A 25,167-nucleotide genomic window follows, 5' to 3' on the forward strand; every position below is an offset into this window, starting at 1 on the left:
GCCTTTGGCCTGACTCATTGTAGTATTTATTATATGATACTGGATAAACTAAGCATTGCTATTCTGAAAGTTAGGGATGCCAAAGGCTGAGCTATAATGCACAACCTGGAACAGATGTGAAAGGATACGGCAGTGATGGTCCATTTTCAGGATACACCTATGAGAAAACGTGGGTGATACTGTTTAGCACATGTATTTCAAGTCAATTCAGAATGATCAAATTACTCCTTAGGAAAAGCACAAGGAAGAAAGGATAACAGAATTGCTTACCTATATCAGGTATTCTCCAAAGATAGCAGGATGCCAATCCTCACATATGAGTATCATCATCAGATGGGGCGCCGGGATGGAAATTTGATATCAAAGTTTCTAGAAGCTTTGAGCATGCCCTATTGGGCATGTAGAGCATGCCATACTGCCACATATCTACAGTCTATAATTTAGTCTATAATTTAGTGTAAAATGGTAGAAAATCAATGCCAAGGGAAGGTGGGTGGGTTTTGTGCATACTGTTCCCAGTATTCCCTGGGAGAGGATTCCAAGGGTCACAGCAAGAGATTCCAGGCTTCGAACTCCACAACCACAGCTTCTAGAGGCCCCACACCCTTTACAGTAGAAGTGGACTGAAAGACTCAGCTGCATACTGTTCCCAGCATCCCCCAGGAGAGGACTCCAGAGCTCACAGCGAGTGATCCAGGCTTTGAACTCAAACTTCTCAATCCAGTGGTAGCATTGAGAGATCATCATCTCGCTGGTGACTGAAGAGGATTGTTAATATTTCCTATAGCAATACTTATGACTTTAAAAAGTTTGGAGAGAGATGAAACAGTGGAGTATATTCATTAGAATTTGTGTGTATATGAGATAATAAGCAGGCCAAAGAGAGTTAATTCTAGTGTCTGTCTTTCCCTCCCACCCACCCCTAGCTCATCCTTTGATTTACAGGCAAGAGACACTTTCTTCTTAAAAATCAATCAGGCTCTTATCTAAATCATACTATTGCACTAGCTCTTATTGAGAGTTTAATCATCCCCTTGTAGGTCACTAACAGATTAATTAACAAATACAACTCTAAATTTAAAAGGACTCTAATTGTACACATTCCTACTCCAATAGCAACCTAAACTTAACTAGGAACTCAACAAAATTAAGATGAAGGCAGCAGTCCAGCAGCAAGAGGGGGGCCTTCCAGTCTTTTGCATCGAGTGTTACAGGTATGATTTTTTATGTGCCAGTGAGATTGTATGTGTGCACCCGGTGCAAAAAAGCTCCTGTCTCTCAGAGATCGATTCCGATCTCTGGAAGCTAGTGTGGCAGACCTGGAGGAAGACAGAGAAGTACATTGATGAGACCTTCAGGGATATAGTAGCCAAGTCCCAAATTCAGTCTGGCAGCCCTGGTGCTGCCTTGGATCAGAAAGGTCTCCCGGTTGGACAGCATCTTCCTGGTGTAGCAAGAAGTGATCCTGTAGCACAGAGGATGAGTCTCCCAGGAGGGAAGGGTTAGGTCGGCCATCATAGTTGGTAATTCGATTATTAGAAATGTAGATAGCTGGGTGGCTGGTGGACGTCAGAACCACTTGATAACTTGCCTGCTGGTGCGAAGATGGTAGACCTCATGTGTCACCTAGATAGAATTTTAGACAGTGCTGGGGAGGAACTGGCTATTGTGGTATATGTGGGAACCAATGACACAGGAAAATATGGGAGGGAGTTTCTAGAAGCCAAATTTAGGCTTTTAGGAAGAAAGCTGAAATCCAGAACCTCCAGGATGGCACTCTCTGAAATATTCTGTTCCACATGCAGGTCCCCAGAGGCAGGCAGAGCTCGAGAGTCTCAATGCGTGTATTAGACAATGGTGCAGGGAAGAGGGATTCAGTTTTATAAGGAACTGGGCAACCTTTTGGAGGAGGGGGGAGACTTTTTCGAAAGGAAAGGCTCCACCTTAACCAGAGTGGAACCAGGCTGCTGGCACTAACTTTTAAAAAGGAGATAAAGCAGCTTTTAAACTAGAACAAGGGGGAAAGCAGTCACTCAGCAGCACATGGTTCAGAGGAAGGTATCTTTGAAGGATACTAATGAAACAGGACAATTAGGGCATCCCAACAGAGAAATTCCAATAAAAGCAAAAGTAGTCTATGAGTCTATAAGTAAAGAATCAACTGAGCTAAAGGATTCCAAATTATCCCTATCATCTGAAAAGCAGGTTGTTAATACAAATAAAAAGCACACTTTGAAATGTCTGTTTGCCAATGCCAGAAGTCTAAGAAGTAAGATGGGAGAATTAGAGTGTATAGCAGCAAATGATGAAATTGACATAATTGGCATCTCAGGGACCTGGTGGAAAGAGGATAACCAATGGGACAGTGCTATATCAGGGTACAAATTATATCGCAATGACAGGGAGTATCAACTTGTTGGAGTGTGGCGCATTATGTCCAGGAGGGTATAGAGTCCAACAGGATAAAGATCATAAAAGAGACTAAATGCTCAGTATAATCTATATGGCTAAAAATCCCATGTGTGTTGGGTAAAAGTATAATGATAGGCATATACTACTATCCACCTGGCCAAAATGATGAGACAGAAGATGAAATGCAAAGAGAAATCATGGAAACTAACCAATTTGGCAGTGCAATAATAATGGGAGATTTCAATTACCCCAATATTGTTTGGGTAAATGTAACATCAGGGCATGCTAGACAAAGTTCCTGGATGGAATAAACAACTGCTTCATGGAGCAATTAGTTCAGGAACCAACAAGATAGGGAGCTATTTTAGATTTAATTCTCAGTGGAACACAGGATTTGGTGAGAGAGGTAACGGTTGTGGGGCCACTTGGCAACAGTGATCATAACATGATCAAATTTGAACTAATGACTGGAAAAGGGAAAATATGTAAATCTACAGCTCTAACACTAAATATTCAAAAGAGAAACCTTGATAAAAGGAGGAAAATAGTTAGAAAGACTAAATGAATTATTTGCTTCTGTGTTTACTAATGAGGATGTTGGGGAGATACCAGTTCCAGAGATGGTTTTCAGGGGTGATGAGTCAGATGAACTGAACGAAAACACTGTGAACCTGGAAGATGTAGTAGGCCAGATTGACAAACTAAAGAGTAGCAAATCACCTGGACCAGATGGTATGCATCCTAGGGTACTGAAGGAACTTAAAAATGAAATTTCTGATCTATTAGTTAAAATTTGCAACCTATCATTAAAATCATCCATTGTACCTGAAGACTGGAGGGTGGCCAATGTAACCCCAATATTTAAAAAAGGCTCCAGGGGCGATCCGGGTAACTATAGACCAGTGAGCCTGACTTCAGTGCCGGGAAAAATAGTGGAAACTATTCTCAAGATCAAAATCATAGAGCATATAGAAAGACATGGTTTAATGGAACACAGTCAACATGGATTTAACCCAAGGGAAGTCTTGCCTAACAAATCTGCTTCATTTTTTTGAAGGGGTTAATAAACATGTGGATAAAGGTGAACCGGTAGATGTAGTGTATTTGGATTTTCAGAAGGCGTTTGACAAGGTCCCTCATGAGAGGCTTCTACGAAAACTAAAAAGTCATGGTATAGGAGGCGATGTCCTTTTGTGAATTACAAACTGGTTAAAAGACAGGAAACAGAGAGTAGGATTAAATGGTCAATTTTCTCAGTGGAAAAGGGTAAAAACAGTGGAGTGCCTCAGGGATATGTACTTGGACCGGTGCTTTTCAATATATATATAAATGATCTGGAAAGGAATACGACGAGTGAGGTTATCAAATTTACGGAGGAAACAAAATTATTCAGAATAGTTAAATCACAAGTGGATTGTGATACATTACAGGAGGACCTTGCAAGACTAGAAGATTGGGCATCCAAATGGCAGATGAAATTTAATGTGGACAAGTGCAAGGTATTGCATATAGGGAAAAATAACCCTTGCTAAAGTTACACGATGTTAGGTTCTATATTAGGAGCTACTACCCAGGAAAAAGATCTAGGCATCATAGTGGATAATACTTTAAAATCGTCGGCTCAGTGTGCTGCAGCAGTCAAAAAAGCAAACAGAATGTTAGGAATTATTAGGAAGGGAATGGTTAATAAAACAGAAAATGTCATAATGCCTCTATATCGCTCCATGGTGAGACCGCACCTGGAATACTGTGTACAATTCTGGTCGCCGCATCTCAAAAAAGATATAGTTGCGATGGAGAAGGTACAGAGAAGGGCAACCAAAATGATAAAGGGGATGGAACAGCTCCCCTATGAGGAAAGGCTGAAGAGGTTAGGGCTGTTCAGCTTGGAGAAGAGACAGCTGAGGGGGGATATGATAGAGGTCTTTAAGATCATGAGAGGTCTTGAACGAGTAGATGTGACTCGGTTATTTACACTTTCGAATAATAGAACGACTAGGGGGCATTCCATGAAGTTAGCAAGTAGCACATTTAAGACTAATCGGAGAAAATTCTTTTTCACTCAACGCACAATAAAGCTCTGGAATTTGTTGCTAGAGGATGTGGTTAGTGCAGATAGTGTAGCTGGGTTCAAAAAAGGTTTGGATAAGTTCTTGAAGGAGAAGTCCATTAAAGGCTATTAATCAAATTTACTTAGGGAACTGCTATTAATTGCATCAGTGGCATGGGATCTTCTTAGTGTTTGGGTAATTGCCAGGTTCTTGTGGCCTGGTTTGGCCTCTGTTGGAAACAGGATGCTGAGCTTGATGGACTCTTGGTCTGACCCAGCATGGCAATTTCTTATGTTCTTATGAAAGGTGCAGCTGCAAAGGTTAAAAGTGTACAATAGGCGTGGACATTGATTAAAAATACCATCTTATAAGCGCAGTTCAGATGTATTCCATTCATTAAGAAAGGTGGAAGGAAGGCCAAACGATTATCGGCATGGTTAAAAAAAAGTGAGTTAAAAGAGGCTATTTTAGCCCAAAAAACATTCTTCAAAAATTGGAAAAAGGATCCATTTGAAGAAAATAGGAAAAAACATAAGCATTGTCAAGTTAAGTACAAAACATTGATAAGATAAGAAAAGAGAGAATTTGAAATGAAGTTGGCCGTAGAGGCAAAAACTCATAATAAAAACGTTTAAAAATATATCCAAAGCAGGAAACTTGCGAGGGGGTCGGTTGGACCATTAGCTGACCGAAGGATTAAAGGTTCTTTTAGGGAAGATAAGGCCATCGTGGAAATATTTATATCTAAATACAGTCAATACCTGGCTTGCACACAACCGGCTAAAATTAAACCCGGCAAAAACAGAGTTAACATACTTGACTTCTATTTCCAGTTCTACTATAGGCCCTCCTTCGCATGTCCATGTTAATGGGATTTCGATCCCTATTGGTATTCATGCTACCAGCTTAGGGGTTACGATAAACTCTGATTTATCCATGGCCCAGCATATTTCCACCATTACTAATGGAGAAATTACTTACCTGATAATTTCGTTTTCCTTAGTGTAGACAGATGGACTCAGGACCAATGGGTATAGTGTGCTCCTGATAGCAGTTGGAGACGGATCTGATTTCAATCTGACATCAGCCCTAGTACATATACCCCTGCGAGACGCCATGCTCTTCAGTACTTTCTTCGAAAAGCAATTGTGGATATATGTGTGACTGAATAACTTGATTAACTTGCATAACTTGGTTAACTTGATTAACTTGAACTGGTTGATGTGGATATAGCTGGAGACCGCCAGTGCACTCAACCAAAAAACGCTGACACTCGGTAGGTATGGTGTCCTAATTAGAGGAAAGCTTGGCTTACCCATGTTTGTCTTGTTTTCAGGGATTGTCCCCCCAAGGTTTCCGTGATTGTCGGCAGCCGTGGGCGGGATGCTGAGTCCATCTGTCTACACTAAGGAAAACAAAATTATCAGGTAAGTAATTTCTCCATTTCCTAGAATGTAGCAGATGGACTCAGGACCAATGGGATGTACAAAAGCTACTCCCGAACCAGGTGCCCGTGGCCCACTTTGTACTGTCCTTGCGAATGCTGTGTCCTCCCGAGCCTGCACATCCAGGAGATAGAACCTAGAGAAGGTATGAATGGAGGACCATGTCGCTGCGCGACAGATCTCGGCGGGTTACAGCATCTTGGTTTCCGCCCAAGACACTGCCTGGGCTCTAGTGGAATGGGCCTTGACTTGTAGAGGTGGAGGCTTGCCTGCCTCTACGTAGGCCGCCTTGATAACTTCTTTGATCCAGCGGGCTAGGGTTGCTCGTGAGGCTGCTCCCCCTGGTTTCTTCCCACTGTGAAGGACGAAGAGGTGGTCTGTCTTTCGTATGGATTCCGACTTTTCCAGGTATCGGATTAGGAATCTGCCGACGTTAAGATGGCGAAGGTGGTGAGATTCCTCAGAGTCCTTATGCTCGTCTGGCAATGTCAGCGAGATGATTTGGTTTAGATGGAAGTGAGAAACCACTTTTGGTAGGAAGGAGGGGACCGTACGTAGCTATATGGATCCCAGTGTGAACCTGAGGAACGGTTCTTGACAGGATAGTGCTTGGAGCTCGGAGATGCGATGGGCCGAACAGACTGCCACTAGAAATGCAGTCTTCAAAGTTAGTAGTCGGAGGGACAGATCGTGGGTGGGTCTGAAGGAGGCTCCTGCTAGGAAATCTAAGACTAGATTGAGATTCCACAAGGGTACCGGCCACTTTAGGGGTGGTCGGATCTGCTTGACCCCCTTTCAGGAAGTGGGAGACGTTTGGGTGAGAGGCTAGGCTTCTGCCCTTCACCTTGGCTCTGGAGCAGGCCAACGCGGCCACCTGTACTTTGATGGAGTTGAGGGACAACCCCTTCTGTAGGCCGTTCTGTAGGAATTCCAGAATCGTGGGGATTTTGACTGTCTGCGGGAGGATGTCGCAGTTTTCACACCAGGCTTCGAATATTCTCCATATCCGTATGTAGGTTAGAGATGTGGAAAACTTGCGTGCTCGGAGCAGAGTGTCAATCACCGCCCCCGAGTATCTGCTCTTCTTCAGGCATGTCCTCTCAATGGCCAGACCATAAGAGAGAATAGAGTTAGGTCTTCGTGGAGGATCGGGCCTTGTTGGAGCAGATCCCTGTGTGGAGATAGAGGGAGAGGGCTCCCTGTCAGTAGTCTTCGCATATCTGCCTACTAAGGCTTTCTTGGCAGTCCGGGGCCACTAGAAGTACTGGTCCCCTGTGGTGTTCTATCCTGCGGATGATCCTGCCCAGTAGCGGCCACGGAGGGAAGGCATATAGCAGGACTTCCTGTGGCCAGATCTGGACAAGGGCATCGATCCCTTGGGATTGTGGGTCCCGTCTGTGACTGAAGAAATTGGGAACTTGGGCGTTGGACTGGTTGCCAGGAGGTCCATGGCTGGTGTTCCCCAGCGGTTTACTATCAACTGGAAGGCTGTGGCAGACAGTCTCCATTCCCCTGGGTTTAGACTTTCTCTGCTGAGGTAGTCCGCAGTGATGTTGTCTTTTCCCACGATGTGGGCGGCTGAGATCTCGTGTAGGTTTGATTCCACCCACTCCATTAAGGGTTCTATTTCCAGGGACACCTGTTGGCTTCTGGTTCCTCCCTGTCGGTTGATGTAGGCCACTGTTGTGGTGTTGTCAGACATGACTCTGACCGATTCGCCCCGGAGTCTGTGAGTGAACCGCAGGCAGGCTAGCCTGACTGCCCGTGCTTCCAGTCGGTTGATGTTCCATCCAGACTCTTCCTTGTACTATTGCCCCTGGGCGGTCAGTTCTTGGCAATGGGCTCCCCATCCTCAAAGACTTGCATCCGTGGTGAGCAGGATCCACATCGGCGGGGATAGCCTTACTCCCCTTGCTCAGGTGGTCTTCTTGTAGTCACCATTGTAGCTGGGTTCGAACTTCCTCCGGGAGCTGTAGTCGAACGAAGTAGTTCTGAGATATCTGATTCCATCGTGACAGCAGGAAACGCTATAGGGGCCGCATGTGCGCTCTTGCCCATGGGACCACTTCCAGTGTGGATGACATGAGGCCGAGGACTTGGAGGTAGTCCCACACCTTGGGGCAAAGACTGATTAACAGGTTTCGCAACTGGTTCTTCAGCTTTGTTCTCCTTGTAGGAGTCAGAATAACCATGTCTTGTCTGGTGTCGAACCCGATTCCCAGGTATTCCAGAGATTGGGAGGGCTGCACACAGCTCTTGTTTGTGTTGACCTCCCACCCGAGGTTCTCCAGTAGGGTTTTGACTCGGTTGGTTGCCTGATGGCTTTCCTCTGGAGATTTTGCTCTGATCAGCCAATCGTCCAGATATGGGGTTACGAGGATACCTTCTTTCCTCGGTGTTGCCGCCATTACAACCATGATTTTGGTGAACGTTCGGGGAGCTGTGGCTAGCCCGAAGGGTAGTGCCCGAAATTGGTAGTGGTGGTCTAGGATCGCGAAGCGTAGAAAACGCTGATGTTCGTGGTGGACCGGGATGTGCAGGTAGGCTTCTGACAGATCCAGGGATGTGAGGAATTATCCCAGCTGTATCGCTCTTATGAACGAGCGTAAAGTTTCCATGCGGAAGCGAGAGACCTTCAGGTGACGATTGCCTGACCTGAGATCCAGGATGGGTCGGAACGTACCCTCTTTCTTGGGGACAATAAAATAGATGGAATAGTGCCCAGTATTTTGTTGTTGCATGGGCACCGGTGTTATGGCCTTTAAGGCGAGCAATTTGGTCAGCGTGGTTTCCACTACCCCCCTTTTGGAGAGGTCATGGCAGGGAGATTTCACAAATTTGTCCAAAGGAATGTTGTGGAAGTCCAGATAATATCCCTCTCGAATGATGGTTAGGACCCACTTGTCCAAAGTTATCTCGACCCATCTTTGGTAGAATAGGGCAAGCCTACCCCCTATGGCTTCTTCCTGTGGATGGGCCGGCTGATTTTCATTGTGGGGTGTGGCTAGGTCCTGGGCCAAGCCGGCTCCCCTTCTGCTGTGTTTGTTCCAAAAGGACTGGCCCCTGCCTGCGGGGCGAGATTCTTGATATGTATTTTTATATGGTGTAAAGCGCTGTGATCCCCTGCCCTTAGATGTTCGGGGTGAGGGGCACTGGCTTCTCTTGTTCTTGTCCTCCAGTAGCCGTGGTACTGGGGATTCGCCCCATTTGTCGGCTAACTTTTCCAGTTCGCTTCCGAACAGGAGGGTTCTCTTAAAGGGCATTCTCGTGAGTCTCGTCTTGGAAGTCGCGTCGGCTGTCCAGTTTGGAGCCATAGTTGCCTTCTGGCTGCCACCACCGCCGAGACGCCGCTGGCTGCAATGCGCACCAGGTCGGAGGTCGCATCCGTGAGGAATGATACTCCTGGTTCTAGTGCTTCGATGGGTGTGGTGGCTTTCCTGATCTTTGATAAACAGGCGCGTGTCACCACGGTGCAGCAGGCCGCGATCTGTAGCGACATAGCTGATACGTCGAATGACTGTTTGAGGATGGATTCCAGACTTCTGTCCTGGGCATCCTTGAGTGCCGCTCCTCCCTCGACTGGGATGGTAGTGCGCTTAGTGACCGTGCAGACCATGGCATCCACTTTGGGGAATGCCAGGAGATCTTTTGTTGTGGGGTCCAGGGAGTACGTGGCTGCCAGGGTCCGTCCCCTTTGTACGTGGCCCCCGGAGAGTCCCATTCCAGGTCAATCAGCTGTTGGACAGCTTGCAGCAAAGGGAAATGGCGGGAGGCCTGACGGAGTCCCTTGATGAGGGGCTTCATCTTCGGTTCCCCTGTAGCACTTGTGCCTGGGATAGCGAGCTCTTTCAAGCTGTCCGCCACGAGGTCTGAAAGCTCGTCTTTGGTGAAGAACCGCCTCTTGGTTCGGTAGGGTTCCGTTCCTGGAGGGATTTCTGCTTCCTCCGGGGAGTCTTGATCCTCATCCGAGGTGTCCGTGTCTCCAAAGCTGGGGCTATTGAGCGGGTGAGTTTCTTCTCTGGGTTTAGAGGGTCCCGGGACATTAGGGTCCTCTGGGGAGGCTGTGGCTGTGTCATCGTAGGCATCGGCTGCATGTTGTATGTAGGCCTTTGAAGAATTCTACCCAAGAGAAAGAAGCTGGGTCTAAATTGAGAGGCACTGCGTCCCCGGAAAGCCCCGTTTGAGGGAGGCTCCCGCTGGGAGTAGCGAGGTCCGGTGTACTGTCGGTGGAACCGGATCCCCATATTGGCTGGGGAGGACCTTGGGCTGGATTACCCAAGGCCTCTTCGCACTGTATACACAAGGCCGTGGCCTCTTCGTGCTGCGCCGCTCTAATGTGGCATGCTGGGCAGAGGCCCTGGACCTTAAGCTTCTTGTTCGGTGGCGCCATGGTTTATGTGCGCCGAAAGCAACTCCTGTTTGTGCGTTCAAGCGTACGCCGGGAGGCTGAGATATGCGCTCCGGGTGTGCCAAAGTTGTGCGTGTAGGTCGGATGCGCGTGCCGCTCCGAGGACATGGTTTTACTTATGCACCCGGTACAGATGAGCGCGTGGCTGTGAGCCCGGCACCCTTGCGCGCGTCGCTGAACTTATGTGCGCACAAGTGATTTTGTGCGCACGGCTCGCCTCTGTGCGCACAGAACGAATCGGTGGACAGGACAGCGATCAAATGGAAATGGCAACAGCAACCACGCAGGCAATATGGCGACCACCTTGGAGGGCCTCCACGTGGGAGGGCCCTCGTATCGAACCCTGGTAGGGCTGATCAACCCGGTAGCACTTACGCCGGCTGGCTATCTATGCGGCTATTCGAGCCTCGGAGGCCGGAGACTTTTAAGAAGTTTTCTACCTTACTTTGTCTCGGCTTTTCCAGGTCTCGTTCCGGGTGGTCTCCGGCTGTGGGGGGAGAAGGAAAATAACCTTCATCGCCGCACTCGAATGTGCACCCGCTGCCTCTCAGCAGCACCCGATGCCGGGGGCTAAGTCCATGCCGGGAACCGGCTGCTGGACCAAGGCCTACCTCTGAGGGATCGCGGAAATCACCTCAGGAATCTCGACTGGGGGAGGGACCCGTAGGTATCACCGCAGAAGAGTGGGGCTCGTCTGTAGAGATAAGTTTTCTTCTTTGTTTTGGATTTCTTTGGTTAGAATACTCTAATGCTCAGCAAGCGTGTATAGAATCCCAAACTGCTATGGAGACGGAAAATACTGAAGAGCATGGCGTCTCGCAGGGGTATATGTACTAGGGCTGACGTCAGATTGAAATCTGATCCGTCTCCAACTGCTATCAGGAGCACACTATACCCAATGGTCCTGAGTCCATCTGCTATACGTTAGGAAAAAAGTCTTTCTACAAGATGCAACTTTTAAAAAGACTTCGACCTCTGCTGTTCTTTCGCAATTTTCATACAGTTTTGCAATCACTAGTGTTCTCAGGACTGGACTATTGTAATTCGCTATACTTGATTACCTGATTCCATGATTCACCCTTTGCAATTAATTCAAAACTTGGCTGCCCTCATTCTCTCGCAGATCCCATATCACTCCAGTTTTATCGTCACTTCATTGGTTGCCTGTTAAATTCAGAGTCCAATACAAGGTCTTGTCCACTATCCATGCTCTTATCCATAATGCTTCTTCATCATGTCTTTGTTCTTCACTACGTATATACAAACCAGTGAGACAGCTAAGATCCTTCTCAAAAAACCTCTTGGATATACCATCCGTCAGACTTGCCAGATTACATATAATGCTTAACAGAGCCTTCTCTGGAGCTGGCCCTATCCTGTAGAATTCATTGCCAGACTTTCTCCATCTTACACCATCTAAACAACAATTTAAAACATCATTAAAAACATTTATTTCAGAAAGCTTTTAATTCCCCTGCTAGTATGGTTCTTAAGTATTACTGTGTCTCCCATCCTGACTTCCTTACCTACTGGCATTTTTCTGTATTTATTTTCTAACAGAGTTGTGTCTTGTGTTATTTCTGTTTTACCCCTATGTTTTATGCTTTTTATTATTTTACACAGATTATGTATGTTTCAACATTGTGAACCGTTTGATTAATTTTCAATTGTAAAAGCAGTATCCAAATACTTTTAAATAAATAAATAAATGACTAAATGAATTCTTTGCTTCTATGTTTACTAATAAGGATGTTGGAGAGATATCAGTTCCAGAGATGGTTTTCAAGGGTGATGAGTAGGATGAACTGAACCAAATTGTGGTGAACCTGGAAAATATAGTAGGCCAGATTGACAAACTAAAGAGTAGCAACTCACCTGGACTGGATGGTATGCATCCTAGGGTACTGAAGGAACCCAAAAATGAAATTTCAGATCTATTAGTTAAAATTTGTAACCTATCATTAAAATCATCCATTATACCTGAAGAATGGAGGTGGGCAGTGTAACCCCAATATTTAAAAAGGGTTAAAGAGGTGATCTGGGAAACTATAGACTGGTGAGCCTGACTTCAGTGCCAGGAAAAATAGTGGAAAGTGTTCTAAATATCAAAATCACAGAACATATAGAAAGACATGGTTTAATGAAACACAGTCAGCATGGATTTACCCAAGGCAAGATTTGCCTCACAAATCTGCTTCATTTTTTTTTTAAGGTATTAATAAACATGTGGATAAAGGTGAACCAGCAGATGTAGTGTATTTGGATTTTCAGAAAGCGCTTGACAAAGTCCCTCATGACAGGCTTCTAAGAAAACTAAAAAGTCATGGGATAGGAGGCAATGTCCTTTCGTGGATTACAAACTGGTTAAAAGACAGGAAACAGAGTAGGATTAAATGGCGTGCCTCAGGGATCTGTACTTGGACGTCTTTTCAATATAGCAAATGTTGCTTACCTGTAACAGGTGTTCTCACAGGACAGCAGGATGTTAGTCCTCACATATGGGTGACATCACAGGATGGAGCCCAATCACGGAAAACTTCTGTCAAAGTTTCCAGAACTTTGACTGGCCCCTACTGGGCATGCCCAGCATGGCACTAACCCTGCAGCCAGCAGGGGTCCCCCTTCAGTCTTGTTTTGAAAGCTACAGGTAGTGCCGAAAAATAAAATAAGAAATGAACCCAACACCGTGGGGCGGTGGGCAGGTTTCGTGAGGACTACCATCCTGCTGTCCTGTGAGAACATCTGTTACAGGCAAGCAACATTTGCTTTCTTACAGGAGAAGCAGGATGGTAGTCCTCACATATGGGTGAGTACCAAGTTGAGGATGTCCGAACACGCACCAAATGTACCCAACGGCGTGCAACAGGCACAACAACTGGGGTGGAATTTGGTAGAGGGCATCCTGAACCCCACCGGGCAGGCAGAAGGGTGTTGGTACGACACGTTGGAAAAAGGTTACGCAGGACAGATTGGCCAAAGATGGAATCCTGTCTTCTGGCCTTATCCAAGCAATAATGGGCTGCAAAAGTGTGGAGTGAGCTCCAGGTGGCAGCCCTGCAAATGTCAGGAAGCGGCACCGATCGTAGGTGTGCTACTGAAGTCACCATGGCCCTCACAGAGTGTGCTTTAACACTGTCTTGAAAAGGAATGCCTGCTTGCTGATAGCAAAAAGATATGCAGTCCGCCAACCAGGAGGAAAGAGTCTGCTTACCCACAGGTTGCCCTAATTTGTTGGGATGGAATGAGACGAATAATTGAGTGCTCTTCCTGTGGGCAACTGTACGGTCTAGGTAGAATGCTAGAGCCTGTTTACAGTCGAGGGTATGCAGAGCTTGTTCCCCTGGGTTGGAGTGGGGCCTGGGGAAGAAGATAGGTAGTATGATGGATTGATTAATGTGAAACTCCGAAACTACCTTAGGTAAAAATTTAGGGTGAGTGCGGAGTACCGCCCGGTCCTGCAGGAGTTTAGTGTAAGGCGGATAGGTAACTAGGGCCTGTAACTCACTAACCCTGCGAGCTGAAGTGATAGCTAAAAGGAAAATCACTTTCCATGTGAGATATTTAAGGTCACAGGAGTGGAGAGGTTCGAAAGGTGGTTTCATGAGCCGACCGAGAACCAGATTAAGGTCCCAAGAAGGGGCCGAAGGACGTAAAGGTGGCTTGATATGGAGCAAGCCTTTAAGAAAACGTGTGACGAGGGGTTATACTGAGATGGGGACATCCCCGACACCTTTATGGAAGGCGGCTACCGCACTTACATGCATTCTGATTGAAGAGGTCTTTAGACCTGATTCCGATAAATGCCAGAGATAGTCCAAAAATTTTGGAATTGGACAAGAAAAGGGATCAAGGGATTGCGAAGTGCACCGTGATGTGTACCTTTTCCATTTATAGGAATAAGATTTTCTTGTGGAAGGCTTGCGTGAAGCAATCAGGACACGAGAAACTGAATCTGAAAGGTTAAGTGGCTGAAGGATTAACCTTTCAACATCCATGCCGTCAGGGACAAGGCCTGAAGGTTGGGATGGAGTAGGCATCCGTCATTTTGAGTGATCAGATGCGGGTCCGTTCCCAAGGGAATGTGTCTGCGGATGGAGAGATCCTGGAGTATGGGAAACCACACTTGGCGTGGCCAGTGAGGTGCTATCAGGATCATGGTTCCCTTGTCCTGACGTAGCTTCACGAGAGTCTTCGAGAGAAGAGGAAGTGGAGGGAATGCATAAAGCATACCGGTTTTCCACGAGAGGGAGAATGCGTCTCTGGGCTGAGTGCGCTCGCTCCGAATAAGGGAGCAGTAGTTTTCCACTTTGTGGTTCTGAAGGGATGCAAAGAGGTCTTTTTGGGGATAACCCCATTGCTGGAAGAGGGAGGTCGCTACCGAGGGATTGAGCGACCACTCGTGCGGTAGGAAGACATGGCTCAGTTTGTCTGCCAAGACATTGTTCACTCCCAGCAAGTTGGTGGCCCTGAGGTACATCGAGTGGGAGAGCGCTTCCGCCCAAATCTGCGCAGCTTCCTGATACAGAAGGAAGGAGCCTGTGCCGCCCTGTTTGTTGATGTACCACATGGCCACCTGATTGTCCGTCTGGATCAGGATAACGTGATTTGATAGGCAATCCAGAAAAGCTCTGAGAGCATATCGGATTGCTCGAAGCTCCAGGAATTTTATCTGGTGTTTGGCTTCCTCTGGAGACCAAGATCCTTGTGTCTGTAGATCGTTCACATGAGCTCCCCAGCCGAGGTTGGAAGCATCGGTGGTGAGAATGAGTTGAGGATCTGGTAGATGAAAAGGCAATCCCTGGAGGAGATTGTTCTGATCTTTCCACCAGGCGAGAGATAGACGGAGTGCGTCGGTGATGTGGACAATAGTTGACAGAGGCTGAATCGCTTGAATCCATTGTGACCTCAGAGTCCAATGCATGACTCCCATGGCCAGGCGGGCCATTGGTGTAACATGGACTGAGGACGCCATGTGTCCCAGCAGGACGAGGAATTGGTGAGCTGTTGCTGTATACTGAGACTGCAACTGGTGGGCTAGAGACACAAGGGTCTGCACTCGCTGTTGAGGTAAAAAGGCTTTTGCCTGTAAGGTGTCCAAGTCTGCCCCAATGAAGGATAAGGTTTGAGATGGGACTAAATACGATTTCTCGTAATTGACGAGAAATCCTAGAGAAATTAGAGTGTGCAGGGTCAGATTCAGGGACAACCGAGCGATTTGCTGGGTTGGGGCCCTGATTAACCAGTCGTCCAAATAGGGGTAGACGTGAACACCTTCTTTCCTGAGAAAGGCTGCGACAACTACGAGACATTTGGTGAAAACTCGTGGTGCCGATGCTAGGCCGAATGGGAGCACCCGGTATTGATAGTGCCTTGGGCCTACTAAAAACCGCAGGTACTTGCGATGAGCTGGAGCTATCGCAATGTGGGTGTATGCATCCTGGAGGTCCAGAGAGCAGAGCCAGTCTCCTCTTTGTAGAAGAGGTAGAAGCGAGCCCAAGGTTACCATCTTGAACTTTTCTCATTGGAGGTACTTGTTGAGGGCACATAGGTCCAGAATTGGACAAAGTCCTCCTGATTTTTTGGGGATCAGAAAGTACCGGGAATAGAACCCTAAGCCTTGTTGTGAAAGAGGAACGGGTTCTATTGCTCTTAACTGGAGAAGAAGGGAAACCTCCTGCTCCAGAAGGACAGAGTGGTCGGTTACTCTCCATGCTTGTAGAGGTGGGGAGTCCGGTGGAAGAGTAAGGAAGTTCAGGTGGTAACCCTGAGCAATGATTGCTAGCACCCATTGGTCGGTTGTGATTGATTGCCACATTCCTTGAAAGTGGCATTATTGACCTCCCACTGGTATGCCTGGCAGAGGGATCAGGCTGCTGCTCTCCGAGTGAAAGTCAAAAACCTGAAGCAGGCCCTGGCTGGGGAGCTGCTTGCAGCTTTTGCTTCCGGGGCTGGCGAGACTCAGATTTTTGATAAGGCCTCGTAACTCGGGATCTTGTTGGTGGGGGATAATATTTCCTTGGGCGGAAGAATGACTTCTTAGAGTCCTTCTTGAAGGGCTGTCTGGAAGGGAAGTCAGAAGGTATTGATGAGAGCTGTTTGAGGGTCTCATGATGGTCCTTTAATTCAGCAACTATTTGCTGAATCTGTTCACCGAATAGATTATCCCCTATACAGGGCAGGTCAGAGAGCCTGTCTTGTACTTCTGGGCGAAGGTCAGAAGACTTGAGCCAGGCCCAGCGTCTTGCCGAAATGGCAGCTGCAGACACTCTAGTGGAGGTGTCGAAGATATCATAAGCTGTTTGGATCTCATGCTTTCCTGCCTCAAACCCCTTGTTGACAAGGGTTTGAAGATGTTCTTGGAATTGGTCAGGCAGGGTTTCAGAGAAATCCTGTATTTGCTTGAAAATGACCCTATTGTATTGGGTCATGTACAGCTGATATGAAGCAATTCTGGAGATGAGCATGGCCCCTTGGAACACTCGTCGACCAATATTGTCTAGGAACTTGAGTTTCTTGACAGGAGGTGTAGAGGAGTATGGCTTTGTCCTTTTTGCTTTCTTTTGAGCTGATTCTACCACTACTGAGTGGTGGTCAAGCTGAGGTTTTTGAAAGCCAGGTGCTGACTGCACTAGATAAGTAGAGTCAGCCTTTCTGTGTACTGGAGCAATGGATCCAGGGTTTTCCCAGTTCTTTTTGAGGTCAAGAAGAACTTGATGAATGGGAATGGAAGTAATCACTTTAGGGGCATCCAGGAATTGGAGAAGCTCCATCATCTGGTGCCTGTCATCTTGCTCCGTCTGAAGCTGAAAAGGGACCAATTCCGACATTTCCTTCTCAAAATTAATGAAAGAGAGGTCCTCTGGAGGAGAACGCTTTCTGCTTTCAGTAGGGGAGGGAGGTGAAGGTAAAACATCGGTGTCTGTGGATGTATCATCACCCCAAGTGTCATAAGGATCAGCAGGCTGACCTGTAGGATGAGTAGGGGGTTGGATACCCGAAGGGCTCGGCTGAGGCTCCGAGAAAATCGAAGGAATCAGCGGGAGCACCGAAGATCCCCTGGGGGGGCATCGGTGCCGGCATCGAAGGCATCGGTGGCGCCGATGTGCGTATCGCCCCCGATGAATGAGTCGGTGGCGAGGGACGACATGGTATCGATGGTTGAGGAATGTGTTTCTCCTCCCGATGAAGCTGTCATCGGAGACCCAGGAATCACCGGTGGAAGGGCGGTTATTAGCACCTCCATCCGGGATAACAGCGGTGCCAGCGCTGCTGGAATCGGGTCAGTGACCGGTTCCACTCTCGGTGCCGGTGCGACCTGGAGTCGTTGCATCGCTTTGTCGATGGCCTCCTGGACCAGCCAGTCCAGGTCTTCCCGAAGACCTGGGATAACGAGACCCGGCTCCGTGATGGAAGAGGGAGGCTGAGGCACAGTCGGAGGGACCACTTTTACAGGCGGAATCGCGACTCCCAAACCCCGATCGGGTGAGGGTGGCCTCGATGTCCCGGTCGCAGGAGTGGATGGTGCCATTCCTGGCCGGGGCTTCTTCGATGGAGGCTCGGATGGTGGCGAGGTCCATGATTTCGCTCCCTCGACGGTCCGAGACTTACAATGCCGGTGGCGATGTTTCTCCCTACGATCGCCTCGATCTTGAGGGGAAGGGACAGGAGTTGAAGGCCGTGGAGACGTCGATGGCGGGCGGTCACCGGACGATTGTCGATGGTGCGACTTCGACGGTGCCGGTTCCGAAGACGTCGATGCGATGGACGGCGTCAGGGTGTGAGCACTGAAAAGGAGTCCCATCTTCTCCATTCTGGCTTTGCGACCTTTAGGTGTCATGAGGGCACATTTGGTGCAAGTCAGGACATCGTGCTCACGACCTAAATACAATACACAGACTCTATGAGGGTCTGTGATAGACATGGTGCGAGTACAGTCTGGGCACCGACGAAAACCCGACGCCATGGCCATAGGAAAATCGAGCCGCGGTACGGTCGACAGCCAGTAGGCCATGAGGGCCAAACTAGACGGTAATCGACGAAAACCGGTGAAAAACTTACCGGAGTACCACGGCCTGAGAAAAGATAGAGGAGGCAACCCTGTGGGGCAATTTAGTTTTTATTAAATCCGTGAGGAAAATTCCTGTCAGGAATCTCTTCAGAGCTCCTAAACCGCGAGGCTACTGCTCGCGGAAAATAGAAGACTGAAGGGGGACCCCTGCTGGCTGCAGGGTTAGTGCCATGCTGGGCATAGAAACATAGAAACATAGAAACATAGAAATGACGGCAGAAGAAGACCAAACGGCCCATCCAGTCTGCCCAGCAAGCTTCACATTTTTTTCTCATACTTATCTGTTTCTCTTAGCTCTTTGGTTCTATTTCTCTTCCACCCCCACCATTAATGTAGAGAGCAGTGATGGAGCTGCAACCAAGTGAAATATCAAGCTTGATTAGTTAGGGGTAGTAGGGGTAGTAACCGCCGCAATAAGCAAGCTACACCCATGTTTATTTGTTTTACCCAGACTGTGTTATTCAGCCCTTATTGGTTGTTTTTCTTCTCCCCTGCCGTTGAAGCAGGGAGCTATGCTGGATATGCGTGTAGTATCAGTTTTTCTTCTCCCCTGCCGTTGAAGCAGAGAGCTATGCTGGATATGCGTGAAGTATCAGTTTTTCTTCTCCCCTGCGGTTGAAGCAGGATATGCATTGAAAGTGAAGTATCAGGCTTATTTGGTTTGGGGTAGTAACCGCCGTAACAAGCCAGCTACTCCCCGCTTTGTGAGTGCGAATCCTTTTTTCTTCTCCCCTGCCGTTGAAGCAGAGAGCTATGCTGGATATGCGTGAAGTATCAGTTTTTCTTCTCCCCTGCCGTTGAAGCAGAGAGCTATGCTGGATATGCGTGAAGTATCAGTTTTTCTTCTCCCCTGCCGTTGAAGCAGAGAGCTATGCGTGAAGTATCAGTTTTTCTTCTCCCCTACCGTTGAAGCAGAGAGCTATGCTGGATATGCATTGAAAGTGAAGTATCAGGCTTATTTGGTTTGGGGTAGTAACCGCCGTAACAAGCCAGCTACTCCCCACTTTGTGAGTGCGAATCCTTTTTTCCACATTTCCTCTTGCTGTTGTAGCTTAGAGTGATGTTGGAGTCACAGTAACCATGTGTATGTTTATTGAATAAGGGTATTATCTCCAGGCAGTAGCCGTCATTCTGGCGAGCCACCCACTCTTTATTGACGGCCTCTTGATTTTATGGATCCACAGTGTTTATCCCACGCCCCTTTGAAGTCCTTCACAGTTCTGGTCTTCACCACTTCCTTTGGAAGGGCATTCCAGGCATCCACCACCCTCTCCGTGAAGAAATACTTCCTGACATTGGTTCTGAATCTTCCTCCCTGGAGCTTCAAATCGTGACCCCTGGTTCTGCTGATTTTTTTCCTATGGAAAAGGTTTGTCGTTGTCATTGGATCATTAAAACCTTTCAAGTATCTGAAAGTCTGTATCATATCACCTCTGCTCCTCCTTTCCTCCAGGGTGTACATATTTAGATTCTTCAATCTCTCCTCATAAGTCATTTGATGAAGACCTTCCACCTTTTTGGTCACCCTTCTCTGGACCGCCTCCATCTTGTCTCTGTCTCTTCGGAGATACGGTCTCCAGAACTGAACACAATACTCCAGGTGAGGTCTCACCAAGGACCTGTACAAGGGGATAATCACTTCCCTTTTCTTACTCGATATTCCTCTCTCTATGCTTTAGCTATCGCCTTGTCACATTGTTTCGCCGACTTCAGATCATTAGACACCATCACCCCAAGGTCTCTCTCCTGCTCCGTGCACATCAGCCTTTCTCCCCCCATCGAATACAGTTCATTCGGATTTCCACTCCCCATATGCATGACTTTGCACTTCTTGGCATTGAATGTCAGCTGCCATGTCTTCGACCACTCTTCCATCTTCCTTAAATCCCGTCTCATTCTCTCCACTCCTTCCGGCGTGTCCACTCTGTTGCAGATCTTAGTGTCATCCGCAAAAAGACATACCTTACCTTCTATCCCTTCCGCAATGTCGCTCACAAAGATATTGAAAAGGACCGGTCCCAACACCGATCCCTGCGGTACACCGCTTAAAACCGCTCTCTCTTCAGAGAGAGTTCCATTTACCATCACACATTGTCTTCTGTCCGTCAACCAGTTTGCAATCCAGGCCACCACCTCGGCACTCACTCCTAAGCTTCTCATTTTATTCACCAGTCTCCTGTGCGGGACAGTGTCAAAAGCTTTGCTGAAATCCAAGTAGATGACATCGAGTGCTCTTCCTCGATCCAATTCCTTGGTTACCCAGTCAAAAAAGTCAATCAGATTTGTCTGACAGGATCTTCCAATGGTGAATCCATGCTGCCTCTGGTCCAGCAATTCTCCCGACTGTAGATAGTTCACTATTCTCTCTTTCAACAGTGACTCCATTACTTTTCCCACCACTGAAGTGAGGCTAACCGGTCTGTAGTTACCAGCCTCTTCTCTGTTCCCACTCTTGTGAAGCGGGACCACCACCGCTCTCCTCCAATCATTCGGCACCACTCCCGTTTCTAGGGATCTATTGAATAGGTCACACAGCGGACCTGCCAGCACATCTCTGAGCTCCCTCAGTATTCTGGGATGAACTTCATCAGGCCCCATGGCTTTGTCCACCCTCAGTTTCACCAGCTCTTCCCATACATTTTCTACTGTAAATGGAGTTACATCTACTCCATTCCCCTCCAGTTTCTTGTTAACTAGTGTCGGTCCTTCTCCAGGGTCCTCTTTAGTGAACACAGAACTGAAGTATTCATTTAATATTTCTGCCATTTCTTCGTCTCTCTCCACGCATTGATCCTTTCCACCTTTCAATTTCACTATACCATTTTGAACTTTTCTCTTTTCACTGATATATCTGAAAAATGTTTTGTTACCACTCTTTACCTCTTTGGCAATCCTCTCTTCCGCTTGACTTTTTGCCATCTTGATTAATTTCTTCGTCTCCCTCAGTTCTACCAGATATTCTTCTTTGTGTTCCTCCTTTTGGGATCTTTTATATTTCTTGAATGCTGTTCTTTTAGCCTTTATTTTGTCAGCCACCTCCTTTGAGAACCAGATAGGTTTCATTTTTCTTTTGCTTTTCTTTACTTTTCTAACATATAGATTAGTTGCCTTGGTGATTGCTCCTTTTAGATTGGTCCACTGTTGATCCACATCTCTCTCGTTTTCCCAGCCTTTTAGTTCTTCCTCCAGGTACTTCCCCATTTCATCAAAGTCTGTGTTTTTGAACATCAAAACTTGGGTTTTTGTGCTTCTTTTCCGTGTCCTTTTTGTGATATTAAACCATACCGTTTGATGATCACTGGTGCTGAGGTGGGCACCCACCTGGACGTCTGAGACATTATCTCCATTAGTGAGCACTAAGTCGAGTATAGCTCCTTCTCTCGTGGGTTCCATTACCATTTGTTTGAATAAAGCTACTTGCAGGGCATCTACTATTTCTCTACTATTTTTAGATTCTGCAGATGGGATTCTCCAGTCTACATCTGGCATATTAAAGTCTCCAACGATCACCACTTCTCCTTTCTTTGCTATCCTGTGGATGTCTTCAATCAGATCTCTGTCCAGCTCTTCCTTTTGGTTTGGAGGCCTGTAAACCACTCCAATAAAAATGGATGCCCCATCTTTTTTTAAGTCTGCCCATAGTGCTTCTTCTTTGCCCCATCTTCCTTGCAGCTCAGATGCTTGGATATTGTTTCTGACATATAGAGCCACTCCTCCCCCTTTCCTATCCTCTCTGTCCTTCCTTAACAAGTTATAGCCTGGTATTGCCGTATCCCAGTCATGATATTCCGTAAACCATGTTTCCGTGACAGCAACAATGTCCAAGTCCGCCTCCACCATTAGGGCTTGCAGCTCTGGGATTTTATTACCCAAACTACGAGCATTTGTGCTCATAGCTTTCCAGCTTTCTTTGCTCAGGTTACTGCTGTTCCTGGACTCCTTTTGTGACCTATTTAGTTGAGGTTTGTTATCCACTTTTCTCTTTGCATTTGTGCAAGGGAAGATATTAATGCCTCTGATGACAGAATCATCCATCACTGTGAGCTTTTTCCTTTGGTTTCTGATTTGGAATTTCTGTATGCATTGGGTTTTTTCTCTCTTTTCCGATAACATTTCAATCTTTTTCTCAAGGACTTCTTCAGAATTTAATACAGAGAAGGCATTTTGTACTTGTTGCACTTGATACAGTGTGTGTCTACGGAACACAGGTCTTATTCTACCAGAGCCCACTGAAATACTTTTAAAGTTCCTTAATGGCCTGTGTGAGTGGTGGGATAGAGTTGTGGGTTGCACAGCTTTCAATAATGGGTGTCTGTGGGTTACAGGTCTTATCCTACCTGAGCCCACGGTAAATCTCTTTTTTCTTGAGTTTTGGTTATTCAGTGGTAAGTGGAAATTATTTCCTGAATAATGTACCGTGGCTGAGACTCTCTTTATTGAAGCTAATTCAGCTTTAAAGTCATCCAGCTCCTTTTCCAAGGTAGAGAGTTTTGAACAAAAGGGGCAAGCCTTAAGTTTCCATATGATTACCCTCAATATAAAGGCTCCACAGCAGTTGCATTGAATAGTACTCATTTAGGTAAGTTATTTGATTGGTGCACCTAAGGAATAATCAATTTACTAATTTATCTGGTTGCCTATTATGAAGTTAGGATGACTACATTAGAAATACAAACCTAGGGGTGGGTGGGCAGAGGGGTAGGGTGGGAGGGAGTTAAACAGTTTATACCTAGGTCAAGCTGGGTAGGGCAAGACACTTTCTGAAAGTTTACTTGTCCTTTAGCTAGTAAAAGGATCCCACAGCACTTATATCCCAATTTGTAACAGATTATATAACAGTTATACAATTAGAGGGATACTGGGAATTTTTTTCTTTTTTTTTGTGGCTTTTTTGAATCTTACAACAATCTAATATCAAGAAACCAGTAGGGGCCAGTCAAAGTTCTGGAAACTTTGACAGACGTTTTCCGTGATTGGGCTCCATCCTGTGATGTCACCCATATGTGAGGACTACCATCCTGCTTGTCCTGTGAGAAATTTATAAATGTTCTGGAAAGGGATACGACAAGTGAGATGATCAAATCTGCAGATGAAACAAAATTATTCAGAGTAGTTAAATCACATGTGGATTGTGATAAATTGCAGGAGGACCTTGCGAGGTGGAAGACTGGGCATCCAAATGGCAGATTAAATTTATTGTGGACAATACAAAGTGTTGCATATAGGGAAAAATAAGCCTTGTTGAGGTTACATGATGTTAGGTTCTATATTAGGAGCTATCACCCAGGAAAAAGATCTAGGTATCATAATGGATAAATACATTGAAATCGTTGGCTCAGTGTGCTGTGGCAGTAAAAAAAAAAGCAAACAGAATGTTAGGAATTATTAGGAAAGGAATGGTGAATAAAATGGAAAAAGTCATAATGCCTCTGTATCGTTCCATAGTGAGGCTGCACCTTTAGAACTGTATACAATTCTGGTCACTGCATATCACAAAAAGATACAGTTGCACTGGAGAAGGTACAGAGAAGGGCGCCAAATTTCCATGCTAGGCTCCATCCGATGCAATTAATATGTAAGGACTGACATCCTGCTTGTCTTAGGAAAATCTGTGCTACTTATATAAGTAAATCCTCAGCCCCCAGTACTATACGGTTGCAAGAAAGTCTGTGAGCTGCAAACTATTTGCTGCTGCAGCAACTCACAGAGAAGTGTTGTTATTCACTTTCTTGAAACTCCTGGCCAACAGAAGTCAGCGAGCTAACAGGACACAGATCCTGTATCTTCTCACCTGTTGCAGATGCTGCAGTGGTGGGTACGAGCTGGTTTGGGAGAGATGCATTTCCTACAAATGGAAACAGAGGGTATCTCCGTCCTAGCCTGTAAATGAGAGGAAACCGCTGAGATCTTCTCTGCATTTTGTTCACACAGCTAACATTATTCTCCATGCAGTTTAATGACACATAACCTTCATTAGTGCATTTGTTTCTCTTATCTTCTGTACTGCTTTTAAAGCCATGGGATCTGGTTAAAGCCTAGGTCAATTTGCTTGCTTAAAATTCCATTCTAAGTTTAGTTCTCCTCTCCCATTGCACCTTTAATGGATCCTCCACCACCATGATCCAATTATCATTTAGTGTATCCCAAAGGCTCTGTTCGGTCATCCCTCTTTTTCTTTTTATATTTTGTTTTATTTATTTACAATACATTTATCCATCACTCCTACTCAAAAGCTTGAGGTGATTATTTTGTAGTTGTAGCATGTGCAACTACAAAATACATTTACTCATAAAACAAATCAACAATAATCCAAATCATCATTCAATATACAGAGCGACACATCAATATAAGAGCAAGTTTGCTTTCTAAAAATGTTTTCTGTAGATAGCAGGATGAATTAGCCATGATCTCTGGGTGATGGCATATCTGATGGCATAGAATGGACTTCTCCCTCATAACTAGTAGGACTTTATGCTCTGAGTATGTGCAGGATTTCCCACGCGGCCGTTATTCAGTAGTCTCCTCAGTCTGTATTAAAGCACTATACAAACAGTAATCTGGTCTCTAAGGAGGAAAGTGGGTAGCTCATGGCTAATTCACCCTGCTATCTATGGAAACCACCATTTATGGTGAGCAAACTTGCTCTTTTCCATCGATAAGCAGCCTGAATAAGCCATGATCTCTGAGGAGTCCCTGTGATCCCTGGAGATTCCCCTTTATTTATTTATTTATTTATTTATTTTTGCAACCTGGTTTCACCCTTTGGCGGATAACGGATTAGTT

At 46.3% G+C, this 25,167-nt stretch overlaps 1 protein-coding gene across 3 annotated transcripts in view; it reads right to left on the reverse strand.

Annotated features, from left to right (window-relative positions):
* ZDHHC16 (zinc finger DHHC-type containing 16) overlaps positions 1–25,167 on the reverse strand; it is a 150,098-nt gene that overhangs the window by 39,895 nt on the left and 85,036 nt on the right. For all 3 annotated transcript variants that reach the window (XM_029610165.1, XM_029610163.1, XM_029610164.1), the window contains exons 5-6: positions 24,176–24,264; positions 129–157 (exon numbers count right to left, since the gene is read on the reverse strand). In XM_029610165.1, the coding sequence (XP_029466025.1) occupies positions 129–157; positions 24,176–24,264 (118 nt within the window). The remainder of the gene's footprint in view (positions 1–128; positions 158–24,175; positions 24,265–25,167) is intronic.

This window comes from Rhinatrema bivittatum, chromosome 7, assembly GCF_901001135.1.
Source record: "Rhinatrema bivittatum chromosome 7, aRhiBiv1.1, whole genome shotgun sequence".
Lineage (NCBI taxonomy): Eukaryota > Metazoa > Chordata > Amphibia > Gymnophiona > Rhinatrematidae > Rhinatrema > Rhinatrema bivittatum.